This window comes from Agelaius tricolor, unplaced genomic scaffold (genome assembly GCF_023055355.1).
Source record: "Agelaius tricolor isolate 1412-34295 unplaced genomic scaffold, bAgeTri1.0.p SCAF_3, whole genome shotgun sequence".
NCBI lineage: Eukaryota > Metazoa > Chordata > Aves > Passeriformes > Icteridae > Agelaius > Agelaius tricolor.
This window is the reverse complement of record NW_027269263.1, coordinates 54,610,352-54,635,511: the sequence shown is the minus strand read 5'-3', so window position 1 is coordinate 54,635,511 and position 25,160 is coordinate 54,610,352. Positions and strand designations below refer to the sequence as shown.

The following is a 25,160-nucleotide window of genomic DNA, read 5'->3' as shown; positions in this document are numbered from 1 at the left end:
GGAGTCAGCTCAGAAACCACATCTTAAAAGGATCTGGTAAACCTGACAGCTGCCAGTGACAAATGACATCCTCTTAAGAGCAAATACCCTGCCCTAAGTCCCCAGGTAAAAGGCTAAGTGATATGCTTTAGAGCATTTTTAGTAGAACAGGCTCTGGTGGAACAGGAGATGCTGAGCAAGTAGGGAGGGAATGGGAGGGAAGGGAAGGAGCACATATTTCTGTCAGACACAGAAATGTAAATAATTTGTTACTGCATTCTCGAGATGAGTGATTAAGCCTGTGTTAAGAACTGTGATTTGTAAACAGATGGCTTCACAACCCTGCTGCGGCTGCTTGCAAATAAACACCACCAAGTACCAACATCAGCAGAAATAAGTTCTGGTCTCTGTTATTCACTAGAATAACAGCAATGGCTGTTATTGGTAAATGGCCTGTTGGTATATTCAGTCTTCCTTACCCATACTGCTTGGAAATCTGATGTCACCCTTCAATTTGTTTATGTTTTACAAGTTGACATGCAACCTTTGACTCTAACTGGAAGAGATGTGCTTCACTACAGATCAAAGAAAAGCTGGTTTCAGAATGCTTGTTTTAGATTTGCAACCACAGGCTCAACTAGAGCAAACAAGAACAGGAGGAGTGGCTTTTAGCCAGACTTGTAGTAGAGATCTTCTCCAGAGCAGCTGGATGAGCATTGAAATGAGGTGACTGTACTACCACTACAGTAAAGGCAGCCAAATATTCATAGTGACCCAGACAGATGGTCTTAGCAAAAAAACCATGTATACTTGAGCACACTTCAGAAATTCAGAATTTGTTGGAGCTCATTTAAACATGGGTAACTAAGTCCCTGGCCAAAGCTGATCTGACTTTTTAGGCTTGCAGAGAGACAGTGTCATTTCCAAATTCAGGCTGACCTCTGAGATCTCTCTCTTCTCTTTTTCATCAAACACAGTAAAAGGCCACATTCAGATTTTATAATAATCCAGAAATGCACTCACTGACCTGTGTGCCCCAATGCCCCTGAAGAGGGCTCACCTGTCACCAGTGGCCACATCAGACCCCACACACCAAGACCAGCTTTTCATCTCCTTCCCTGACTTGGGACCTTAAAGACAGAGAGAATGAAACCTCTCTAATTGTGCTGTAGACTAAGACAAGGTCTTGACTAATTTCCCAGGTAGGTGTTCATCCTGCCCTCCCTCTCCTGGCACTTTTCTCTCTACCATCATAGTTTCAGGCCTTGACTCATTTTCCCAGGTAGATGTTCCTCCTGCTCTCCTTCTCCTGGCACTTTACCATCATAGTTTCAGGCCAGTGCCTGGGGTCACGGCACCCCTCCAATCTCAGAGATTAAGCCTTTAGAAACAAAGTGGTTCCAGTGCCAACATCAACACAGACTTACTTTATCAGTCTGTATGAACTGTCTGACACTACTAAAGGCTCATTTTGGCAAGACCTATGGAAAACAGGCACGCTGGCATGGGGAAGCAATTTAAAAGCACACCTTCTCTGCTCTGCTTCTTTCACCCAGAAATCCTGCCTCAGGAAAGCCCTGCATGGCTCCCCTGACCCCATGCAGCAAAGCCTCAGGGCACAGGTGTGAAGGCCAGGAGGGACTTTGAGCTGATGTGGCCCGAGGAGAGGACAGTGCCTGCCCCATGGCAGCCAGGTGGTGCCCCAGGGCAGGAGCCCCACTGCAGCCAGGGCTATGGGCTGGGGGCTGCGCCTCCTGCACCTCACGGTGCCCAGCAGGTAAATGCTCACTAGCAGGAACACCAACATGAAAAGCAAACTCCTCTCTTCATCCTTATTGCAAAGATGAGAAAACAGAGATAAAAAATCAGCTCTCCCAGATAACCTCCCAGCCTTAATCATGCATTTTCATCAAACATGGTATTCCCTTTGCTTCATGCTCTTAAAAGGAGCTCTGGGAATGCGGTTTTTAAGTCTTATAGGTATGATGACACAATACAACACTGCAAATGGAAAGGGCACTTCTTCCATTGTTCTACGGATGATTAAAATAGAAGATCCAAGGTAGTACTTAATGTAGTACTAATCTCCCACACAAAGACTGTCTCTCTTCCCCCAAAGTGAATTACAGGCTTTGTTACTAAAATAGTGAATCAATTTGCAGACACCAGAGTCATTGATAATTTTGCAATCTTCTAACTCTGTTAGGTTATTTACTGCATATATATAGACTTCCAGTTACTAGGCAGCATTTATATGTGAATCCATATTTCTTGCAAGTATTTGCTATTTTATATTAGGAATATAATTTTTAAGTCATCCTCTGGGATCCTGATGCTATTGAAAATTTCTTTATTATTTTGGGTAAGCTGTGCTCTGTAGAAAAAGGATATTTTGCAAAGTTTTGGCATACATTACAATCAAGAGAAGTTAGAGTTTTGAAATAGAAATAAAAATGATAATACAATTATTTTTCAATTACAGCACATTGTGTTTGTACTATGATTGGTACTAGATTTAAGTATCAACACAAGAAATTGCAATAAAATACATAAATTAGAATTAGATATGGTTTGAGCCTGATACAGCAACTTCCTTTGAGTCCTTACAGGTGAATCTTCAGCAAAGTGATTCTAATGGATGGTCATCATACTAACAGTGAAGCTGTAGGACTTTGTTGATCACCATGTCACTATCAGCTTCAATTACAATATTTTGTCTCTGGCCAGGTGGATCAAAATCGGAATGATTTTAGTAACCGAAGTTTGAGTAAGAGTATACTTTTTTTTTTTTTTCATCCAACAGGATCAGAAAGCTCTTTTTCCCAGAGCTGCATAGTCATTTATTTGTGAGAGATGGATATACTTGGAACAGCTCCTGATACAGTGAGATGTCTAATACCCTGTGACATCCCATCCTTAAGGAGAAGGGAGTTCCTGAGATTCATAGATGCTCACTTGAAAAAAACCAACAAAAGTCAGAGGATCTGCAAAATGTACAGAGTTTTATTAGTAAATCTCATGCTTGCCATGGAAACTGGTATAAGTTAGTCCTTTATCTTCTAGTATAAGCACACATCCAGCTATGGGCATTTGAGACATGCACACCAGCCCATTATCTTCTGGGCTTCTGCAGTATCAAAAGAGGAACTAAACACAAGGAGAAAGTTAAAATACCCTTTCAGTTTAATTTCAATGAGCCTGGTATCTATTGAACAATTTCTTTAAAAACAAAAACAAATAAAGCTTTTGGGAACCATTTAAGTCACCATCTGTTACGTCTCCCCAGATTCTGACCACAAGAACATGACAGATTTATTTTCTTTGCATCTTGTTTAATTAATGTGCCTTTGGAGGAGCAGTGGCAGTGGCAGCAGGGAACACCCCTGACACTCACTGAATTCCAGTAAGCATCTTCTGTCCTCCTGCAGACAGGCTTTATATGACAAGTGATTCTTTATGGCTGACTAATAAGCCTTGGGTCATGTTTGTGGTTAGCACAGATAGCTGTAGTGCAGATATGACTAACTACAACATGTGCCACTTGTAATTTTCTAATGAAAACCTCATACTCTCCAAGAGAGGGGAAATAAAGAAACAAGCAACAGCTTCATAAAGAAACATCTTTCAGGATGTTCTACTTCGGCAATACCTAATTCCAAGCATACCAGCATTTTATTTTCATTTGAACAGAAGATTATTACTTTTTGAGGCAGGAATGTTTTGTCTTACAGAAATGCTATAAATCAAATGCAGTAAGTTTCCAATAGTAAGACACACAAGAAATCCTGGCTATTTAAGAGCAACACAGCCCTGTTTGCAATGAACTGAAAAATTGAAATGACAGAGTCAGTGGCAGGGTCTCAGCTTTTTCCTTATTATCCATGTTGTTCAGTAATAGGTGAGGTGGACAACAAAACCCATCATTGTTTGAATCAGGAGCTCTCAGCACTGTGGCTTTCATCCATAGGTCACCTGCCTGCTCTCAGGTTTAAACTGTCAGTAAGTATTTTAAGTTTCCATGAAGGAAAAGGAGCAAATTGAGCACATTGCCAGAAAAGCAAAGGCTGATGGGAGCTCAGCTCTTCAAGAAATATAGAAAGTATTGCAATAATTGTCTTGAATTCTTGACCCATCATGGCACCACAGCTCACTCCTGGGAAGGAGCTCTTCAGACAGAAGGAAGAAACCAGCTTACTAGAAATCTGGGAACTGAGAGATTGCTGTTGATAAATACATAGTACTCAGGCTTCTCTTCTTCATCCATCCACTTTGGCTTCTTCTTTTTCTAGAAACTATATTTTTATTTATGCTTTATGTGGAAATTATTTCTTTAATTTGAATGATAAAGGGAATGTTTAATAAGAGCAGTAGGAATTTGAGTATATTGACTCTCGTTGTTCAAGAGGGGAATGAATCCAATCTGTGTTTTATGATTGAAGACAAAATGTACATCTTTATTTTAAAGCAAAATCTCCTTTTAATTAATGAGAAAAGATTAATCTTGAGTCTAATGGTTTTCCTTCCATGAGGACTTGTATTTTCTCAAATAGCTATGAAGAAAGGAGACTGTCCAATACATTTCCTTCAATAAACACTGATTGTAATTTTTTGTTGGGTTACATGTATTGGAAATATATTTATCCAAAGCAATTTTTGAGTATTAAAAAATAAATAAAGGATAGAACAAGAGGACAAGACTGGTTCTATGTAAATAACTCATTGTCTGCTTATAAAAAAGCTTTGTAAGAAGCCATGATATGCAGGGAGAAAATAAAGGCAACACACAAAAAATCAGAAAAATGTCCTTATCCACTAAGAGGAAAGCCAATGACAGTAGTTTGTCACATATCACAGACAAAATGCAAAAAGAAGAAAGTGACTGGAAATTGAAGAAAAAAGCCATTCACAAATACCACTTGACCACTCTCAGCAGCTGCACTCAAGCTTTTTGAAGGACATCAAACTCTTAACGGGACACCAGGGAACCTGTGTCACCAGTAGAAACCAATGTAAGGTCTTTTAGTCTGTTAGATTCATGTACATGGAAAACAGTGAAAAGTGTATTTTATTCTGTAGTCACATGTCTAGTAAAAATATTCTTTTATGCATTATCCTGTCCAGTCACCACTACCTTCTATTGGAACCACACAACAAAAAGTACAGAACAAAGCAAGAGTGTTATAAGGTGAACAGTTTCCCATATTCATTTCAGTTCTAAAAAACACATTTAGCATACTCTTGAGTACAAGAAATTAAGAAATTATGACAGAAATTGTTTCTTCCTTTGTTTCTAAATCTTAGGACTTCTGAAGCCTGAATCAGAAGACTTAAGTGCAGGTCTGCATTTGTGCCTTTCAAAACCTCTTCCATGGGTGAATTAGGGACACAATTTATATTAGATCAAATAAGAACCAAAACATAAAAAAACAACCTTGGCTTTTGGGTTGCTGAAGACCCACCCCAGGCTGTGCAAATGCTGATGCTGCACCATCTTGGAGGAGGAGGCCAGGCTGGGCTAATAACTGACATGCAATTTTATGGCTGTCTTCAGTGCCTCTTGAAGGTGGCACAACACAGTCTGCTGAGCTCAGAGCTTTGTTACATTATCTCAGGACAAGGCAAAAAGGCTGTCAGCTCACCCCAGCTAAAAAAGATCAATCACTTGAAGAGGCCCTGCTAAGAAAACCAAGACAAGCAGAACTCCCACACTGCAAATTTTGCTTCTGACAGCCAGGGTGGGATGATCACACACCCCTTTTGCCAGGCCAGTCTTTTTTATGCCATCCCAATGAAGTTGATGATAAGTACAGCCTACATTTATATCAGTTGAAATCCTTGTCCAAATGAACACTGAGTTTTGTTTTTCAGCAGCAGGAATGACAGAAAGAAACAGCCTCAGCATGCCAGGATGGCTGGGACAAAGCCAGCTACCACTGTGGACAGTCTGTGGCACATGCTTGCATGGAGAAGAGAGGTTGGCACAAAAGGAAGAGCAGCCAAGAAAAAAGAGGTACAGCCTATGGTGGGAGGAATGGGATCACTCACCCTAGAAAGGGATGAAAGTGGAGGCTGAGGGGCCCTTACCATGGAATTTATTCCCAGCCTAAGCTTCCTGCAAATGCACACAGCATTTCTTCACAGAATTCACAGAATGATTAGGTTGGAAGAGACCTCAAAGATCAAGTCCAACTCATGCCCCAACACCTCAACTAAACCACGGCATCGAGTGCCATATCCAGTCTCTTTTTTTACTTTTATCTTTTTCTCCATGCAACTTACCCGGAATCCTACAGTTTTTCCTCTTAATTGTTATCAAAATACAGAAGTCCTAGTGAATGTTCAAAGGAAAATATCAGATTAATAAAGGTATTTAGAATGATAAAAATGCAAATGAGCACATGATGAACAAGTAGATCCACCTTTTCAGATTTGGTGCACAGCTGCCTTCTACCTTATATAAGATGACAACAGAAAATCTGTAAAAAGAAATCTTTTCAACTTTGTATTTCCTTCTATTGTTCCATTGTTGTAAGTATCAAACAGCAGTTTTACAAAAAAAAAAAAAAAGTAGTCACTGCCCTGAGTTTTATTTTATTTTTAACATTATACATTCTAATGGATATACAAATCCAAAAATCTGTAAGGTCTTTATGCCTGTTCTTTCAGGTTGTAGATTGAGTGCATGCAGCTGAAGCGTTCCAGAAGGCGTTATTATTTCTTTAGTGTGTAGTTCCTGTTGATTTATATCCTCTAGTGTCCTTGGAGAATGCAGTATTGAAATGAAAATAGATCCATCTCATGAAGTTGCACTTACTACAATTTCAATTAAATTAGTGTGTGGGCAATGGAAAAGAGAGTTGGACTGTAATTACCTTCTTTGACTCTGCCTCGGAAGTATATGTTCAAAGGACCAAACAAATTGTCAATATCTATACACTTGCAGAGTAATGTGAAAGATTAAATCTGATACCAAATTATCCTGTCTACTTATGCTAGATTTAATGAGAAAATAAAGTATTGAATAGATGCTGTCAATACACACTGTTGTTTGCATTTTGACTGCAGGGTATAGATCCATTTGGTCGAAGTATTACTCGTGTTAATGCATAAACACCTCTTTAATGTAATAAAATAGACCTCCAAACCAATTTTTCATCCAAGAGGCAATAAAGCCACGTTGAGGGAAGAGGATCTTGCATTGTGAAAGAAAACACAAAAAGGGCTGAAGAACATTTATCATGAGATCCATCACAGCAAAACCCCCGAGGAGACTAGAAGCTGATTTTGACAGGCTAGTTTTTTGCCAAGTAACTGCCGACTATCAGTTAGTTAGATGTTAGGACTGACTTTAAAGGCTTTTCTTGCTTGCTTATTCTCTGACAAACTGATGGGCAAGAAAGTTCAAGAGCATCATGTACTCTGTTGTGTATGACTTAAATAACAAGGTAGGATCTTCACAGGTGTTAACATCTTTGATTCAGATTCAGTCACAAATGGCTTACTTTAACTTATCTTTGCTGTAATTGCATGCTAAGGTTTATAGAAGATTTAATTGCTAGTAGGATGGACAATTGTTTTCCAGAAAGACTCTTTATTCACAAAGAAGTTTTAATTATAATGCTAGGATTTGAAAGTGCAAGAGGAATGAGCCCACCAATTGATGGTGGTGGTGAGCTTTTAATTCAAAATCAAAGTCTTCCTGCAAAGTTAGCTGATCTGATAGCTGTTTAAAACAATGCCTAAAGTCCTCTAGCCTTCAGGCAGAGTGATTCCATTCATTCCATTCCTCTAGATTCAGGCAGAGAGTACATAGAGCCCCATCAGGGCAAATGAAATTTGGTTTAGTCAGTATAAGAAAAGCAGGCTTCCTTACAGAAATCTCATAATCTGAATACATTTATTTTTAATTTGATGGAAAATTCCTGAGCTTGAACTCCACAAAAAAAACTGTGTCTCAAGGCAAACACAGCCAACCTCTCAATATAACAGCAAGCTACTTAAGTTAGCCCTGGCTTTAGAGGTTAAGACAGTAATCAATCAATAGCTAAATTAAATTTGCCTCCAGAAGCATTTAACCTCATGGAGCTCTACAGGAAACAGCCAAACCAAAAGCTGCTCAGCCAAACTGAAACTTCACATGCCCTAACTACTATTAACATAGTAATAATCAAGGAGAAGCAAGCAAACTGTTGTGTATATCTCCTGTCACTTCACTAATAAAGATGAAAGTTGTGGGAATTAATATCTTTATTTTGGAGTGATTTTTCTGTTAGCTTGACTTTAGAAGTCAAAAATTGATGTTTCATGTACAAGGTAGCCAGCATGCTCCTCACAGTGAGAGTATCCATGCATCCAAGGTGCTACAGACTTTCAGCTAAACAGAGCAGGGGGCACAGGTCTAGGTATATGATATTTCTTCCTTATAGGAAAAGATCTCAGAAGTTTTGTTCAAACTTCAATTATATTGATTCAAACTTCAATTCTATTAATCATTACTTCTTTATGTGCTGAAAATAAAGCTAGGGCAAAGCAGTCTGGGATGCCAAATTCTCATATCTCTGTAGGTCAGTAGGTTAAGAAGCTGTTGTGCTGTGAGCTGCACACACCAGAATAAATTGCATGTATCTGCACAAGTGGAGGAGGAAAATGGGGAGAATTGTCTTTGCACAGATGTAGCAGAAGATCACAATCAGAGAGAAAAGGTTCCTAAGAGTAGAAGTAATTAATCTCTGCAGAAGCTTGTCTAATAAAATGGTAAATTCATCACTACTTGACTGCTTTAAATAGAGTGTGTTTTCAAAAGATGAGCTCCATTTCAGCTTCAAAATATTAAACTCCACAGGATTCACTTACATAATGTGGAGAGTAACTTCCTCCTTGGTAGGAGTTCTTAGATAAAGTTTTGTGGCCTCCTGTGAGGCAAACAGCCAGACAAGGCCACTGTAATGCTACACCCCTCTTCCACCCTCACAGAATTTAAGCAATATATATTTTATAAGCAGTATAGGAGGGAGAAGTGAAATTACTAGTATTTATCTTGAAGGCGAACTTAAAGCTTCTCTCAGACAACAGCTGTTTCCAGAATCTCGAATATATTTTCTTAATTCTTAAGAAAACTGCCAGACAACTAATTTCTTTTTTGTTTTAAGCAAACTATTATTCTTCCTTGTTTCAGAAAAGAAGGCAGAAAATTCCATCCTAGTAATAATTAAGAGAACAAAACTCACTGTTATTGAAGCAAATGTGCACTGATATAGTTTTAGCAAGGATACATACAACTCTTTACTATAAACAGGAAATAAATTTCTTTTCCTTTGACATGTTCCTGTTTCTTTTTCCAGGGGCTGGACTTGAAGAGAGAAGGTAATTCCACAAGGCTTCTTGAGATTTTAAAGCAAGTCAGCAACACATTGGATTGGGAGGAAACTTTTCAAATTTAGCTAGCAGAGTGGCTGCCAGGAAAATCAGCTCAAACACTGATCACTCTGGCCTCAAGCCTTGGATATGAGGCTGCCCCAGCTCAGGAGTGCCCTGCCTGGCACCAGCAAGCAGCTCACACCAGAAGGTGGTTTCAGTGAGATGAACTCTCACCTTCACAATGATCTCTAATGTAAAATAATGCTAATATGCAGTAAGTGTGTAGTGCTGTAGCAGCCCAGGCATGCACAGAGCAGCAAGTAAGGAAGGAATCCTACATGCAGTATGCCAAACACCCTCACTGCCCCTCATCAGGACTATGGTTATACTGTGCTCACTCCCACACACCAACAATGTGGTGGCCTTTGATCAGCACTGACCCCGAGGGTGAAGTGCTACCCCTGGAATCAGTGATGTTCCCAACCGTGTCTCCTTTGTTCTTTTGAAACTTGTCATTTAAATTGCAGTTCAGCCAGGCACTGCTTTGAGATTTGATGGGAACACAGGAAAATGCAGCATGATTTACATGTACTAAACTTGCAGGTCTGAAGTATCACCCTAAAATTAGACTCTTGCCAGTGATAATCACCATTCCTTTTTCATTATATTTTCACAAGATTATTTCTATGACAATACTTTTATGAGGGTTGATATGAAAATGTCAAAATGTAATTTCATTACAGAAGATGCAAATGTATCTAAGGACATGAACTTTTGTAATTACATCTTTGAAAAGACATACACTGCTGTTATTAATAGGAGTTCAAGCCAATTTGAATTAAATGCATGGGATATTAATTTACATCTACTTAAAACCAGGATATAGAGCACATGGGAAACATTGCTTTAACAATGTTTACTTTTTAAGACGCATCAGTTTTGTATTATAAACCTATCAGCAATGGAGAGAGAACTGGGGAGACTGAGTGGGTGGTGGTCAGAATCCCATTTTACTGTGGACTTCATATGCTTATATACTATTCTAGGAAGGCTAGCAATTTTTTACTACAATGATTGGGTCAGTCATTGTCACTGTGATATTTTATGAAAAATCCCTTTGCCAGGATTTCTTCTCCTGGCAACATGAGAAGCCCCAGCTTCTCCATGTTTTGCTCCTCTGGAATGTGATTTGGAGAATTGTTTACCCAGCATGTGAATTGTTTTTAATTAATGGCCAATCAAAGCCAGCTGTGTCAGACTCTGGGTTTTTATTATCATTCTTGTTCTAGCCTTTTGATGTCTCCTTTCTCTTTCTTTAGTATAGTTTTAGTATATCACTTTAATATAAAGTAATATCATAAAATAATAAATCAGCCTTCTGAGAACTTGGAGTAAATTCTCATCTCTCACCTCATCCTGGGGACCCTCACAACAACACCACAGCAGTTGGTGACCACAAGTCATCACATAAACTTACACATTTTGCAACATCTCTTGCTTGTAAAAGTTGATTCAATTTTCTTGCCTGTCACCAATCTGATCCAATCCTCCCATAATCTTCAAAGTTCTGCTTCTTTTTACCAAGGCATCCTGATTATCAAATCTCTTATGTTAATCAGGTCCAAAGTATCATAAACCCACTAAAATATCTGGGCAACTGAAAATCAGACAGACAATGCCTTTTTGAGATTTGATGGGAATCAAATGGGAATCGCAGGAAAATGCGATTTACATATATTAAACTTATAGGTCTGAAGAGACTATCTGAAAGTGGTCTCTGAACCAAGGTTGTAGTGAGGTCAGGGCTGGTTTCTTCTCCCATATAACAAGTGAGAGGACTAGATGAAATGGCCTTAAGTTTAGATTGGATATTACAAAAAAATTCTTCATGGAACAGGTAGTCAGGCTTTGAAACAGGCTGTCCAGGGAAGTGCTGGAATCACCATCCCTCCAAGGGTTCAAAAGGTGCATGAATGTGGCAGGTGGGGATATGGTTTAGTGGTGAAAAAGGTGGTACTGGGTTGATAGCTGGACTCCATGGTCTTATGAGTCTTGTCCAAACTTAATGATTCTGTGATTCCATAAAAATGAAAGTAACTCCTTCCCTATTTGTGAATACTCAGCTGGGTTTCAAGTAAGCTCACATCTCCTGAACACAGCAAGAACAGTTTTTTATTTACGGACGCACAGTGAAGCCCTAAAACATCTTCCAACAAACCATTTCCCTGTCAGATTTCAGCAGGATCATTCTCCCAGAGATCCAGCCAGCTCTAGCACCAAGCAGATTCTCTTTGCAGCTGGAGAAGACATTCCCATACTCGTGCATGGCAAGCAGCTCTCCCCGATCACCACGTACTTTGGCCAGCCACAGCGCTCTGCTAAATTCAGTGGTGCCCTCTAAGCCCCAGGAGCACCCACTGGCTCCTGCTCCTGGCAGCCTTGCACACTCTCAGCCAGGGCAGCACTGCCATGACAATGACCTGCAGAAACATTTTTCCTCTTGCTTCCTGCTCCTCGTATCCCAACTATGTGTGAAGCTGAAGGAACAGCATGAGGTCCTGAGCATATTCTGAGATCAAGCAGAAAAACTGGCAAATTAAGGGCATTTTAGCTACACATGGCTAGGTAGATTAGCATTTCTGTCTCATACAGATCCTTTTTGTTTGCAAAAGGATGTTTGTTAGCAAAACCAATTATCTGCATCTATCTAAAGCATACTTTTGAGAAGGATGTTTTTCTATAAAACATGCCTCAGGTGACAGAAAAACGTCACTGAATTGAAAATAAAAAGCATGTCTTATCTAACTAGGGATAAGCAAGGAGTGCAAAGTTTTTCAGGGGAAAAAATTAGGACGCTGAATATAGCCAAAGTTTAAGATAATTAGAAGCATTTCCATGGACTGGACTTTACAATTTTTCATTACATGAAAACTAGATGATGCATTTAAAAGATGGTATATTGACTACTATAGGGCCAACAGACACTTGAGCATATATAGTTTGTATGTGCATCACCCAAAAAAGAGTGAATATTTCAGAAAGTCACCATGTCTCAACAGCATAATCATTCTGCTTTTCTCAATTGGTCCTTCAGGATTTTTTTCTTTTTAGACAGATACAAACAGAATGAATATGCAAGAAAGTAAGAATACTGTGAAATTTAATAATAAAACACCCAAAGGAGATCTGCTAATCTGCTAGAAACATCTTTACAACAGTAGGATTTCAAGTTTCATTTTGCTCTCTTAGAGCAGACATGAAAATTTCACAAACAGAAAAAAATGCAGGAAAGACATTTTAAAGATGAACAAAACTTGTTCTAGTAAAATTTAACATACTGTATGTATTTAAAATAACAAGGGTATTATAGCTGAATCAGTTAGCTAATTGAAGTTTTCTAATTATCAGAGTGTTGCTGGAACAACATTATGATTTCAAACAGCATTGCATGAAGCACTTGGTCACCTCAAGAAGACAGCACAGGACTGCCACCTTGTGAACAACAAAAAACACCAGAACTGCATTAGCAGGACAAAATTCAACTGCCCCCAGACACTATAAAATACTTTTTCCTTACTTTCTAACAGAAGTCATTCATCTTATTTATTAACCCTCTAGAAAATTCACAGGAAAAAATATTTCAGCATTGCTTATGGTATAAAATTCTTACTAATTTTGAACATGAACATGTGTTGTCAAGGAAGTTATAAGGAATGAAATATCATAGAATGCTCACAAACAGCAGGAAATGTAGTTCACAGCATAAAGCATTATCAAACTTCCTATCTTGCCAAATAACAACATATTTTTAACTAAAAGAAAAAAAAGGTTCAATTGTTTCTACTTTTTCCTCAATTTCAAAACAATTCAGCCATTCTGTGACTGTTCAGCTATCATTATTCCAACAGTTACTGAAAAATCATCTAAGAAAAATTAAAACTGAGCCTTTTTTTCAAAGCAGCCATTAGAGAAATGTTAGCTATGTTATTTTTGGTTTTACCTTAAATACTTCAAGGAATTAGTGCGACTTTATTCTAAATTGATAACTAAGAAAATTTACAAGAAATTAACATTTTAAAGCTGTTGTAAGAAATTTCACTGACACCTGCTGAGAATTAACAGAAGTAAGCAATTATGGTTCTATTGAATGTAGAAGACCTTGGCAACATGAAGCAGGATAAATACAGCCCTTTTTGCATGTTTTAAGGAAAACAGTTAACAAATTTAAAACAACTACAATGGAAATATCTCAGGGGCAAAATACAAAATACTAAAATCCATTTTTCAATGGATTTCAACAGTGTTACTGCTATTTGTCAAAATTCTAGGAAATACTGATGGAATTGGCTTTATGACCAGTTCTGATACAATATAATGCCTCTGATTTCTGGACTGACTTGGCTAACATTGAATATTACCTGCAAACACCCTAAGGCTCATAGACAAAAGTGAAAATGTAGCTTTATTCTACAAATACATTCTCCTTTCATACTTTAGTAATTCATCAACTTCCCTCTTTAAATAAACTTTTATCAACTTAGCCTGCTTTCAAATGAGCAAAATACATTAAGCATCATTTTACTTTTAAATTAAAACCTGTAAGTATGGTGATAAATTCCATTATAAAACATTATGCCATTTCATAGTACTGCTTGAACAGCCCCAACAGGTCACAGACATCTCTCTATGTGTCATTTTTCTAGTGTCTCCTGGGGTGGAGCTCATTAGAAAGGTATTGTGCTCTAAATTTTGGTGGATGTTTTGCATTCACTTTTCACAACAAAAAAAAAGTTTTAAAATTGTTTTTAAAATTGTACATATTTAAACTGGTTCTTTTCACTTGAAACACAGCTGCTACTTCTGTTAAAAATACGAATCATGAACAGTCTCAACAGAGTAGATCAAGGATGGGACTTGAAACCAGTAAAAACAGACATGCTGGATAAAACACCTGTTGACTACACAGGGATCCAAGAAGGTCAATGACATCCTGGCCTGTATCAAGAATAGTGTGGCCAGCAGGAGCAGGGAGGTCATTCTTCCCCTGTACTCAGCACTGGTGAGGCCACACCTTGAGTGCTGTGTCCAGTTCTGGCCCCTCAGTTTAGGAGGGACGTTGAGATGCTTGAGCGTGTCCAAAGGAGAGCAACGAGGCTGGTGAGGGGCTGGGAACACAAGAAGAACGACTGAGGGAGCTGGGGTTGTTCAGCCTGGAGAAAAGGAGACTCAGAGGTGACCTTATCACTCTCTTCAGCTTCCTGAAGGGTGACTGTGGTGAGCTGGGGGTCGGTCTCTTTCTCCGGGCAACAACAGACAGAACAAGAGGACACAGTCTCAAGCTGCACCAAGGGAGATACAGGCTAGAATTAAGGAGGAAGTTTTTCACAGAAAGAGTGGTCAAATACTGGAATCATCTACCCAGGGAGGTGGTGGAGTCACCATCCCTTGATGTGTTTAAAAAAAGACTGGATGTGGCACTTGGTGCCATGATCTAGTTGAGGTGTTAGAACATGGGTTGGACTCGATGATCTTGAAGGTCACTTCCAACCTAGAAATTCTGTGATTCTGTGAAACACCTGCTCCCCTACATAAAACCAGAAAAAAACCTTGGGTCTAAGATACAACTTGGAATACTAGACAGAGCTCCATGCCTTTCCAAGTTACCATTCCAACTCAGTATTTCAGGGCACAAATGAAGTTGTACTTAAGCAGGCAAATGCTCTTTAACTTATGATTTTATTGGCATGGCATACAAAAACAAAATTGGAAGCAGAAGGCACACAAGACTTCCCCTCCCAAATCTGTGATACTGAAATCACAACACATCCTGGACTCTGCCAGAACCACAATGGATTTCTCAAAAGCAATCCATTTCAGGTTTCATTTGTCCCTTCAATGTGAAGAAGTAAATAGGTACTGATTGAAAATGGCTTTCCCTATGGTACATATTGACAACAAATTCCCAGGCTGGCAACAGGCCAAGAAGCAAAAAGTGACCTGGCAAATATCCTGAACTCAATACAAACACCTACTCATTGAAGAGTGGCTGGAGGGTTTCCTTGGGAGAAAAAGGGATGCAGAGGCATTGATCAGAATCTGAGCTCATCACACCCATCACAGGGCTAGTACAGGGAAGGAACTGGAGCCAGGACAGGGATTTTACAGTGGGGTAAAAGAAACCAGTAACAGTATTGACCTGAGCTTAGAACTCCCAGAACTGATCTCTTGAGAAACGATTCCAATTCCAAGTGACTTGAGTGGCAATAATATCATGTTTGCACAGATTTGGCTGGAGTATTATCATTAGAGAACAATAATGCATTTAAAGAAGCTACACAGTGCCTGAAGTTTTGGAGACCACATTCCCCTGCCACATACTGCAGCAATCAAATATTTTTGAGACTTAATGTAAGTGATTTACTTACAGGAACTATTAAAGCCTTCATTTACTCTGATGATAGTGCACACTAGATGCTTTTAAATATATATACATCAATATACGTAAATATACATCACTTTGTTAAACAGAACATATACACTCAAGTTCCACTAAACGTGAAAAATACTTAAAAGAATAGTTCAATAATGCCATTAGTAATCCTTGAAGATCACACATCAAAGATCTTTGAAACACTCAGTGCAACTCAGAAGTGCACTCAGAGTTGATTTCAGCACAAACCTGTGAGCACAGAACCACAGGACATAAAAGCTCAATTATTAAGGAGGGCTGCAATCCACTGCACGTTGCAGTCTGACATCTGTAAACCACTCCCTGTCTAAGAGGTCACATTACCAACTGCCATTTATGCTTTATTCTACAGTAACACTTGTTCCTCCAAAGAAGGTGCACACACACAGCATCCACTGTGTTTTCTAAATATCAGTTTAAAATAAAAAGTTCAAAATTCTCTAGTGGTTTAAGAGCCTATTCTGCTTACAAAACTAATGTAAGCATATACTGACAAAAAAAGTAATGATAATTCAGAGAGATGTAGAGGAGGCTTTGAAAACATTGTACTTTAATATTGGTTTATACTTTGACCACTAGTAAACCTAGAAGGAAATGGCCTGATCTGAGGAATAAATATTCACACAGATAAATAAACAAAAAGGTTGAGTAGACTGAAATCCCTCTTTTGTAAAAAAGAAACCTCTGAAACATATTTATAAACTATTTTACCTTCAAGGGCATGTTATATAATATTTTATTATCATGAAAAATGACAGTAAACATCTCCCTTATTTTACATTAATTGCAGAAAGGTGTTCTCACACTTCCCCTCATATTGAATTTTTATATTTTCATAAATTCAATATATGGAATATCTTCACATTATAACAGATCTTGCATTTGGTTGCAACAATGTAAGCAAAGAGCTTACTTCCCAATTCCAGCTAAGGAAAATCATCCTTACATGATGCAAAATATACTGTTTCATTCCAGAGTCCAGTCCTGAAACAGAACTGTGTTTTCCTACAGGTATAAAAGTATCAAAAAAAAAAAAGTCACCACATAAATCTCTGTACTTCATCACTATTTTCCCATTGGAATGTTCTATTTAGAAAAAGATAAAAAGTTACAGCATTTACCAAAATATAAAAAGCCAGCTCCAGAAGTTGTCTATATAGAGACAGAAATGGAATATTGAGTCTATATATCAAGAATGGCAAAATAAAGTAACGAAATTCTAGCAATTTTTGAGGAATTGTGACTGCTAATAAACATACAAAATACATTAAGATCCAGAATATTGATTTTGATTTTAGTGTATCAGCAAAACTCCAGCCAGCAAATAGATAGAATGGAACTAACAGGTATTTTACAAGCTCGTGTCTTTGGAACACTTTTCTCCAGACATAAAATGTATAATGTCTGTTGTCTGCTAGTAAATACTTATGGACATAGGTAAATTTCCAGATCAGGAATAAAGAGATGACAGTGACTAAGCTATACTGCACAGGGTGCTTTTTCAATGACAACAGGAATTTCCTGATTTTAGTGGGGGTCAGTAAATGAGGAAATGAAAAAAAACCAGTAAAGGACAGAAAATAGAACAGCTGAGGAAAGTGCAAACAGGCTTCATGACTACTTCTGTCACCAACAACTATTCCACCATTGATGAAGACAAAAACAAAGAAGAGAGATACTAAAATGATGTATGGCCAAGTTAAAGCAGTAAGTGTAACTAAATTTTTGGGTGACAAGAGATATTTAACAAGAAACTGCAGTATTCTGGTCAAATCTGAAAATGATCCTTTCCTGGAAGAAATCTTTTCATCTTTCTTTTTCTGCAACTCAATCTTCCAGGCTTCACTTAGCTTCTCTGCAACAACATTTCCAGCACAAAAAACTGTCCACACAATATTTGTCTGACGGAACATGAAGCCACAAAATCCAAGGAGAGCAGAAGTTTTATGGTTGCCATAAAGGCACATTAAATAGGAAAAAAGAGTAAAAAACACTGATCCTGGATCTGTATAATAAAGGAATGTAAAAAAATAAAGGGTGGGAAACGCTGCAAGAGTTAATGCAGACAAGATTCTCTGGAAACCAGACACAGCCTAAAGAAGAAGCAGAAAAATGTAGTTAGACAATGCCCAATAAAATAAAATAGTACATTAAAAGAAAACTAGTATAACTCTTGAGAATTCCATTAACACAATAGACATCTCCCATGTTGTTTCCATTATTGCACAAATGCTGTATTTTTCTTAAGTTCCTGCTATGTTAATACAGTTACACAATGTTAAAATCCAAGTGAAAAGCACAGAATGTTACTACAGGTGATTTAAAAAGATGGCAATGAAAATACACCAACTTCTTTCATATGTCAGGTGTGCACATATTTGAGGTATTAAAATCATGGTGGGGGCATAACTGCTCCCATACTTTGGATGAAAGGGCTGCATCAATGGGCAGAAGAAGATAAAATCAATGGTTTATTCCCCTGCAATCTCACCATGAGATTCTGTTTATCTGTGTGACAGCACCATTCTCTGCCTCTACTATCACCTCTTTTGAACCAATCCACAGGGAGGCCAACTCCAAGTTTCTGGTCTTTAATGTAGCTCTTATTATGTATCCTCATTATAATTAATGAGTCAGAAAAGAAATTTTAAAAAAGGTAAGAGACCATGAAGTTGAAACCTCTTCCCAATTATCCCACTCACTACATGACAACAGCACAAATAAATCACAACATTAAAAATGCTGCATGATGTTTCTGAATGATGTAGTGTGGGGTGAAACAGACACTCATCACCTTACAAGGAAGGGGAATAGAGGAAACACTGAAGTCAAAGAAATGTCAAAGGATAACTAAATGCCTAGACTACTGTCATGAAACTTGTTCTTGCATTTATGTTTCCACTTTGAAGTATAAAATTAAAAGTGGAAACCATTTATTTAATCTGATCTAATTCTGTACAGTGTTATAATTTGCTTAAAAATGAAGAGGTTTCCTCTATGAAAATACACCAATTTTCTTTGTAGTAAAGGAATCCTTCAGTTATCAGGGAACAGGAAAAAAATGTTTTAAAGTTAAAAGTCAAAAAAAGTAACTTTACTAATGTGCAGGAGTTTAAATAGGCCATTAACCAGTAAAACAATTCATTTACTGCAGTGGTGGATGCTTCAGACTTTTAAATATACAGCATTCTTGTATGCAAGCTGAACTGTTATGGTCTGGATGTGTGGACAGCTAGACAGGTAAGAACTGGCTAGGCTGTGAACTTGTTACACTCTACCCAAAGGACAGTAACAACCCAAGGACCTCAGGGATCAATACTGGGACCTGTTCCATTTAATGGCTTTATCAAAGACAAGACAGACAAGAGTACACTGTCACCAAGCCTGTAGTTGACACTGTATGAGCAGGACCAGGCAATTTGCTCAAAAGCACAGGTGTCATTCAGAGTGACCCACACAGGCTGGAGGAATGGGGTTAACGAAAATATGATGAAATTCAACAAGGCCAAATCCAAATGCCTGCAGCTGAAAAACAAGAAATTCCCTTAAATGACACAGGCTGCTCACAGAGCAGCTGAGGAGCCACTGTCCAAGTTGTGAGAGGATTTAAGCAATTCCAATGACATGAGCATCCAGACCTTTGGATAATAAGTCTGCATATCTACTAACTTTTATTTTAACAGGACTCCATCTACTTATGTGCAAGAATGAATTTTTAGAGAACTGCACCTTGTGCGAGAAAAAAAAAATTAAAAAAAAATTAGAGAAGAGGAATGTACCTTCTTGGCCAAACTGGTAAAGGTACTCGCAGTTACAGAAAACTGAAGTAGTGAAGGGAACACACACTAAGCCATCAAAGTTGCTTGCACGAGTGCATAACATCCCTTTACTTTGACCGTACCTTATTCTTCTGATGGATCTTGAACAGAAGCAAGTACAGTAAGTAGAAGTTGCCAGCACTGAAGAGGAGATTGATAAACCTGAGCATTCCCACAGAGCACACCACGCTTCCCGTCCAGCCGAGGAGCCACGCCGCGGGCTTCACCACTCCCACCGAGAGCAGGTACAGGCCGGGCAGCGTGGTGATCATGGGGTCCCACTGCAAAGGGGACACACACAGCGTCATGGGGCCGCTGCCTTCACAGGCCCCGAGTCCCGCCACGCCTACACCACCGCAACACGACCCCTGGTCGGCCGCAGGCTCCGAGAGCTCCCGGCACTGCTGCCCTGAGGGTTCTGAACTCTGCCCTGCCCGGCTGCGGCTCCACCCGCTACACAACCCGCGTCCGGCCAGCCCCGACCCCGAGCGCTGCTGTGCCGCTGCCGCTGCTGCTGCAAGGGTGCGCCCCTCCTGACCTGCAGGAAGCGGCCCTGACAATAGGCCTGCGCCTGCGGGACGTGGAACACCTCGTCCATGTAGGGCCCGCGCAGGCGGCGGCTGACGGCGGCGAAGAGCAGGCAGGACAGCAGGAAGGCGCCGCTCATGGCGCCCGAGAAGCCGTAGGCCTCGGCGCGCTCCATGCCGGCTCCGCGCCGGCCGCGATGGGGCCGCCTTTCCGGGGCGGGGCGAGGGGCGGCACCCGGCCGGGCGGGAAGGGACGCGGGGCCGGGAACCGGGGCGTTCCTGTGGGAAGGCGAGCTTCGGTGTGGGCGGCCGCTGTGTTGTTAGCGCTGTGTTTTCCACGGGCCGATACCCCGGGGATGGAGCGAACGCACCGGCTGGAGCTGTTCCCTGAGCGCAGCGTCACGCTGCTCCTCTTCCAGCACGTGAAAAATGCCGCTGCTCTGCGGAAAAAAGCCATGGAGGGGTCCATTGAGGGAGCACTGATAAACCCCGCGATGGTGAGTGAGTGCGAGTGGATGCCCGCGGGGGCTCAGCCAGGCCGGCCCGTGCTCTCCGTGGCTGTCACACGGGCTGCTCTGCGCGTCCTCCGGGCGCCGCGAGTGCCCGCCTTTGGTTTCATTGCTGCGTCCTACCGCGGAAAGGGTCGGCTGTTAAACAGAGCCTTGGCAAGATTGGCCAAAACCATTGTTTTGATTAATTTCACTTCCTGCTTGATGGCGTTTAAATCTGCTTCATGTGTAAACTCTAGTGCTAATTAATTTATGCTGTCTAAAGTTTACTATTTGGTGCCTTTGTTCTTATTTAACCCATAAATAGTTTCAGAATCTAGTCTTTTTTTGTTAGAATTAGAATTAGGCTACCACATTAAAATGAAGTGGTCAGGATTTTTTTCAGATTTCAAAACAGTAATTTCTGTATTATTTTTGTATAATTTCTGTTGTGTTTTACAGATTGTAGATCCTTTTCAAATTCTTGTGGCAGCCAACAAAGCAGTGCATCTACAGAAGATAGGTAAAATGAAGACTAGAACACTCTATGCAGAAATTATTTTCAGCCTTTCACCAAGCAACAATGTAAGATCCATTGAACAAATTTCTTTTTTGCCAGAAAAGCTTGCTAGGATCCACACAGCCAAACTAAGTACATGTATTCCTTTAACACTCTACGTAGCTACTAGTAGAAGTTTTTAATTGTTATTTTTAATGTCACTAATGTGCTATTATGGTTTGTAGCTTGTCAGAATTCCTTTAATGTAAAATGTTTGTCAATTTATAGTCTTGGTGTATCTGACACAGTAAATGAAAAGGTTCCTTATATGTAGTAAGAAAGTGACTCATAATATTTTTTTCTCTTTTTTCAGATTTCAGATGCATTTAAAAAGTTTGGCATTTCAGACAGCGACACAGCAGTACTCATTGTGCTGGTTGTGGATAGAGACAAGAATGTAAATCTGGCAGATATAACATCTCAGGTGGAAGGCCAGCAGGTTTCCCTAGATGAACTCCCTCAGCTAACAGACACTGCCAAAGTTAAAAAGGTGTGGAAAAGAGAGGACTGACATGGAGAAAAGGGACAGTTTATTTAGTTGTCTGATTAAATATCAACAGAAATAACTAACTTAGGATCTGTATTTCTTTAGCACAAGTGAAAACTTGTTTTAAATGGACGTTGATTATTTCTTTGAATTTTTTAGTTGAAACAAATTTTAGTTGTCACACCCTGACATCACAAAATTTAAGTCTTCAAATTATTAATGTTGTCAGGGAATTAGAGCATAAAAATAAATTCCTGATTGCTGCCTACTATCCAAGAACTTTTGATTCCTGTTTTTCAGGCAAATATTAATTTAATTTAAAATTTCAGTTCAGAGCATTTTCATAAGCTTCAGTAGATAGATAGTCCCAGGAGGGGTGGTTAAAATAGAACAGATTAATTAGCTGTTAGGAGCTGTCTTGGGGTATTTATGCTTTTAACAGATTACCATATGCTAAATAGGTATTTTGAAGCATATGTCTTCTACGATAAAATTCAAGTAACTTCAATCATCTTTATCATGTCTGTCAAAGTATTGATAGGAGACATATGAATAAAATTGGACAGATCATAACATTTAACATATGGAGCTAAAAGTGCTGCTCTTATTCAGTTTCGTAGCTTTCCTTATTCTTGCAGTTTCAGAATTTGCTTCAGTCCAAATTTTGTCTTGCAGTCACAAGAAGATAGGAATTTCCAATATAAAAGTGGGGGAGAGGGGAATAATCTTTTCTTGGTACATAGTTTTAGAAGGTATGTCATCAGTTCTTTTCTTCCTTATACATCTTTCCTGTTTTTCTTGTTGTTTTTTTCTGCAGATGTACAAAGTCACTCCACAGGAAGAAAAAATCGGCACCTTATTGGATAGTGTTGTTTGCAGAATGTCAACAAAAGATGTTTTGTGAAAAGATGGAAATAAATTTCAGAGGAAGTGAAGTAGTACTGAGTAGTGTGATGACATCTGAGCTTTAACCAGGCTTGGACACCAGGGTGACCTGAGCTGTGTTCTAAGCACAGAGAGCATGCCAAGCAGAATTTGCCACTGACATTATGGTCCTTTTTCTTGACAAGGGAGAGTTGGCAGTACTTTAAGCTGAACTTAAACAAAAGGCTTGGAAATTTGTACTTAATTTTGTCTTTTGTCAAATGTTTTAGTAGTCCCAGAGAGAGTTCAAACATTGTATATCATTTTTATTAACTGTGCTCTGATTTGTTTTGGTTTGGTAACCCGATGGATGTTATCCTTTTAACAATACTACTGCCAGAAAAGGCATCTTTACAGCCCAAGTATTTCTGATGGACTAGAAAGAGAAAATTTTCCATAAACAATCAGCAACATCTCCCTCTTTGTGCTCCTGGGGTAGAGTTGCTCCCCACCCTTTGAGGACAGGAAGGGGCAGAGGGGTGCCAATGCCAGCCAGTGGCAGAGTGGAGCAGGGGCACCAGAGATGTGCACAAGGAAGAATGAGGTCTGTGTGGATAATGCTGTGGTGGTGTTAGCACCTGACACTCTGATGACATCCACTGCTGGCTTTAAAGGATAAGGAGCTTTTACTTACTTTACACTGATTTATGCATGGTGGTGCTGAACTCATAGAGCCTGGTTACAGGTGCAGAATTCACAGACAAATTTGTGCCATAGGTTGTACCCACTTAAATTGTCAATAGAGCTTACAAAGTATTCTTAAAGGACATAAAACCTGGTTTTTTGAACCACTGCTAGGAAAGGCCATCAAAGGGAACTAGGAGGACTATTGATTTCCAGGAGTCACCAGGTGCAACAACTATGAATGTGTATCATTTAATCACATGCAAGCATCCTGTTTAAGTACTGTCCTAATTGGGTAGAAATCCATACTGTTTGTTATTTTTATGCTGTATTGTTTTTCTAAGATTTGCATAAAACTATAGCTGTCTGCATTTTTTTCCTGATGTTTTCTGAGGTATTATCTTTGGAAGAGAATGCCTCACATTCTTACACATACATTTTGAAGGAGAGGTAGATCTTAGAGTTGATAACAGTACAGTAAACAGACCAATGAACTGACATATAGACCTGGTTTTGTCTGTGTTTCTGTGTTTAATACAGAAATTTACAGCTTCAGTTTTGCATTTTGATTTCATTTAAGTCTTCCCTTAGTTAAAACACAGTAGTAGAAATACCATCGTTTTCTTACCAACCAGACCAATGGCAAATTTAGTTACGAAATATTAAGGGAATGACAAGGTTTATCAAAGGATTAGGGACAAATGGCTGTGCTGACATCTTGCTTTAAAGATGGCTTTACAGAATGCATCATCCTCTCTAAAGGGAAATGTGATGCAGTAGTAAAAAATGGAGCTTGGAAGGACTTGAGTCTTCAAAAGTCTGTCACATCAGCATGTGAGAATGACCATGGAAAATAAGAGACTTGTTTTCCTTTTCTGACAGTCCAGTTGGTACATGGAATATATCATAAGGTTCACTGGCTGAACTACAATGTTTTTGTTAGTTTAAAATATCAGCAGACAGGCTTACTTAAACCACTGCCTTTTTTGAACACATGTAAAACATCTGTCCAGTCTGTTTAGTACAGGAGAAATAGTAATCAAATGATTGCTGCGTAAAGTTTTGACACACAAGTTCCAAACTTGGGTTCCCAGTTTCTACCTCTCCATCTATTTCATTGATGTAGAGACATTAAATAGGTCATTACTGTTGACATAAGTTAAATTGTGATTTACTGTGAGACCCAAATGAGGTGTTTTCATGGGTGGATTTACAGGAAATTATTTTGGGAGCTGAAGTCTCCAGTGTCATTCAGTCAGGCAGATGATTTGAGTCTGTTTGTGTTGCAGGTCTATGCCCTGCAAGACCACAGGTTTTCTCTAGATGTGGTTGCATTATGCAAGTTAAATGAGTTATTTACAAAAACTGGTAATAAAAGTAGATTTTGTTCACCCTGCAAAGATACAGTTGTCTTTCTGAACACATTAAAAATTATTTAATTTAGATCTCTAATGTTACTGTTAAATCAAATAAGGCTGTTTTCCAGGAAAGCAAAATTTTAAGAAAAATGTTTTTCAAAACATTTAATGTTCTGCAGCAGTCACTTCTGAACTTTCATACCTCATCTCCTCTGTCACAAAGTGAAAGAGGAAACTGAAGTATTTTCAATACTTTATTTGGACCTCCAGTGCTTCAGAGGCAGGATTATACCTGCAGAATTAATAAATTTAACAATTAAATGCTACATCATGATGTGTGGTCAATTGTTCTAGGTTTTTTTTTTTTCCCTTGGTGGGGTGCATTTGGGATTTTGTGTTTGACTTCCAGCACACTGAGGCCATGGCCTGTCCCAGAGCCCTGATCACCGTGGGTTTTTGTGCTGCTGTCAGAATGTGTAGGCCCCTCTCCCATCTTTTGTATTTCAAATGTATATTGACAAGGGAGGGCCCATCCTTTTGTGTTCACTTGTAGTGTTCACCCTACATGTT

At 39.2% G+C, this 25,160-nt stretch overlaps 2 protein-coding genes across 2 annotated transcripts; one reads left to right on the top strand and one right to left on the bottom strand.

Annotated features, from left to right (window-relative positions):
* Positions 1-12,479: 12,479 nt before the first annotated feature.
* Positions 12,480-20,326, bottom strand: ALG10 (ALG10 alpha-1,2-glucosyltransferase). Its single transcript, XM_071423878.1, has 3 exons — positions 20,162-20,326; positions 19,707-19,904; positions 12,480-17,898 (listed from the first exon to the last, which is right to left on the bottom strand). Exons 1-3 carry the CDS (start codon positions 20,324-20,326, stop codon positions 16,843-16,845), a joined length of 1,419 nt encoding a protein of 472 aa, XP_071279979.1. The 3' UTR covers positions 12,480-16,842.
* Positions 20,327-20,347: 21 nt separating this feature from the next.
* Positions 20,348-24,632, top strand: TPRKB (TP53RK binding protein). Its single transcript, XM_071423879.1, has 4 exons — positions 20,348-20,647; positions 21,101-21,223; positions 21,511-21,687; positions 22,502-24,632. Exons 1-4 carry the CDS (start codon positions 20,348-20,350, stop codon positions 22,586-22,588), a joined length of 687 nt encoding a protein of 228 aa, XP_071279980.1. The 3' UTR covers positions 22,589-24,632.
* Positions 24,633-25,160: the final 528 nt, after the last annotated feature.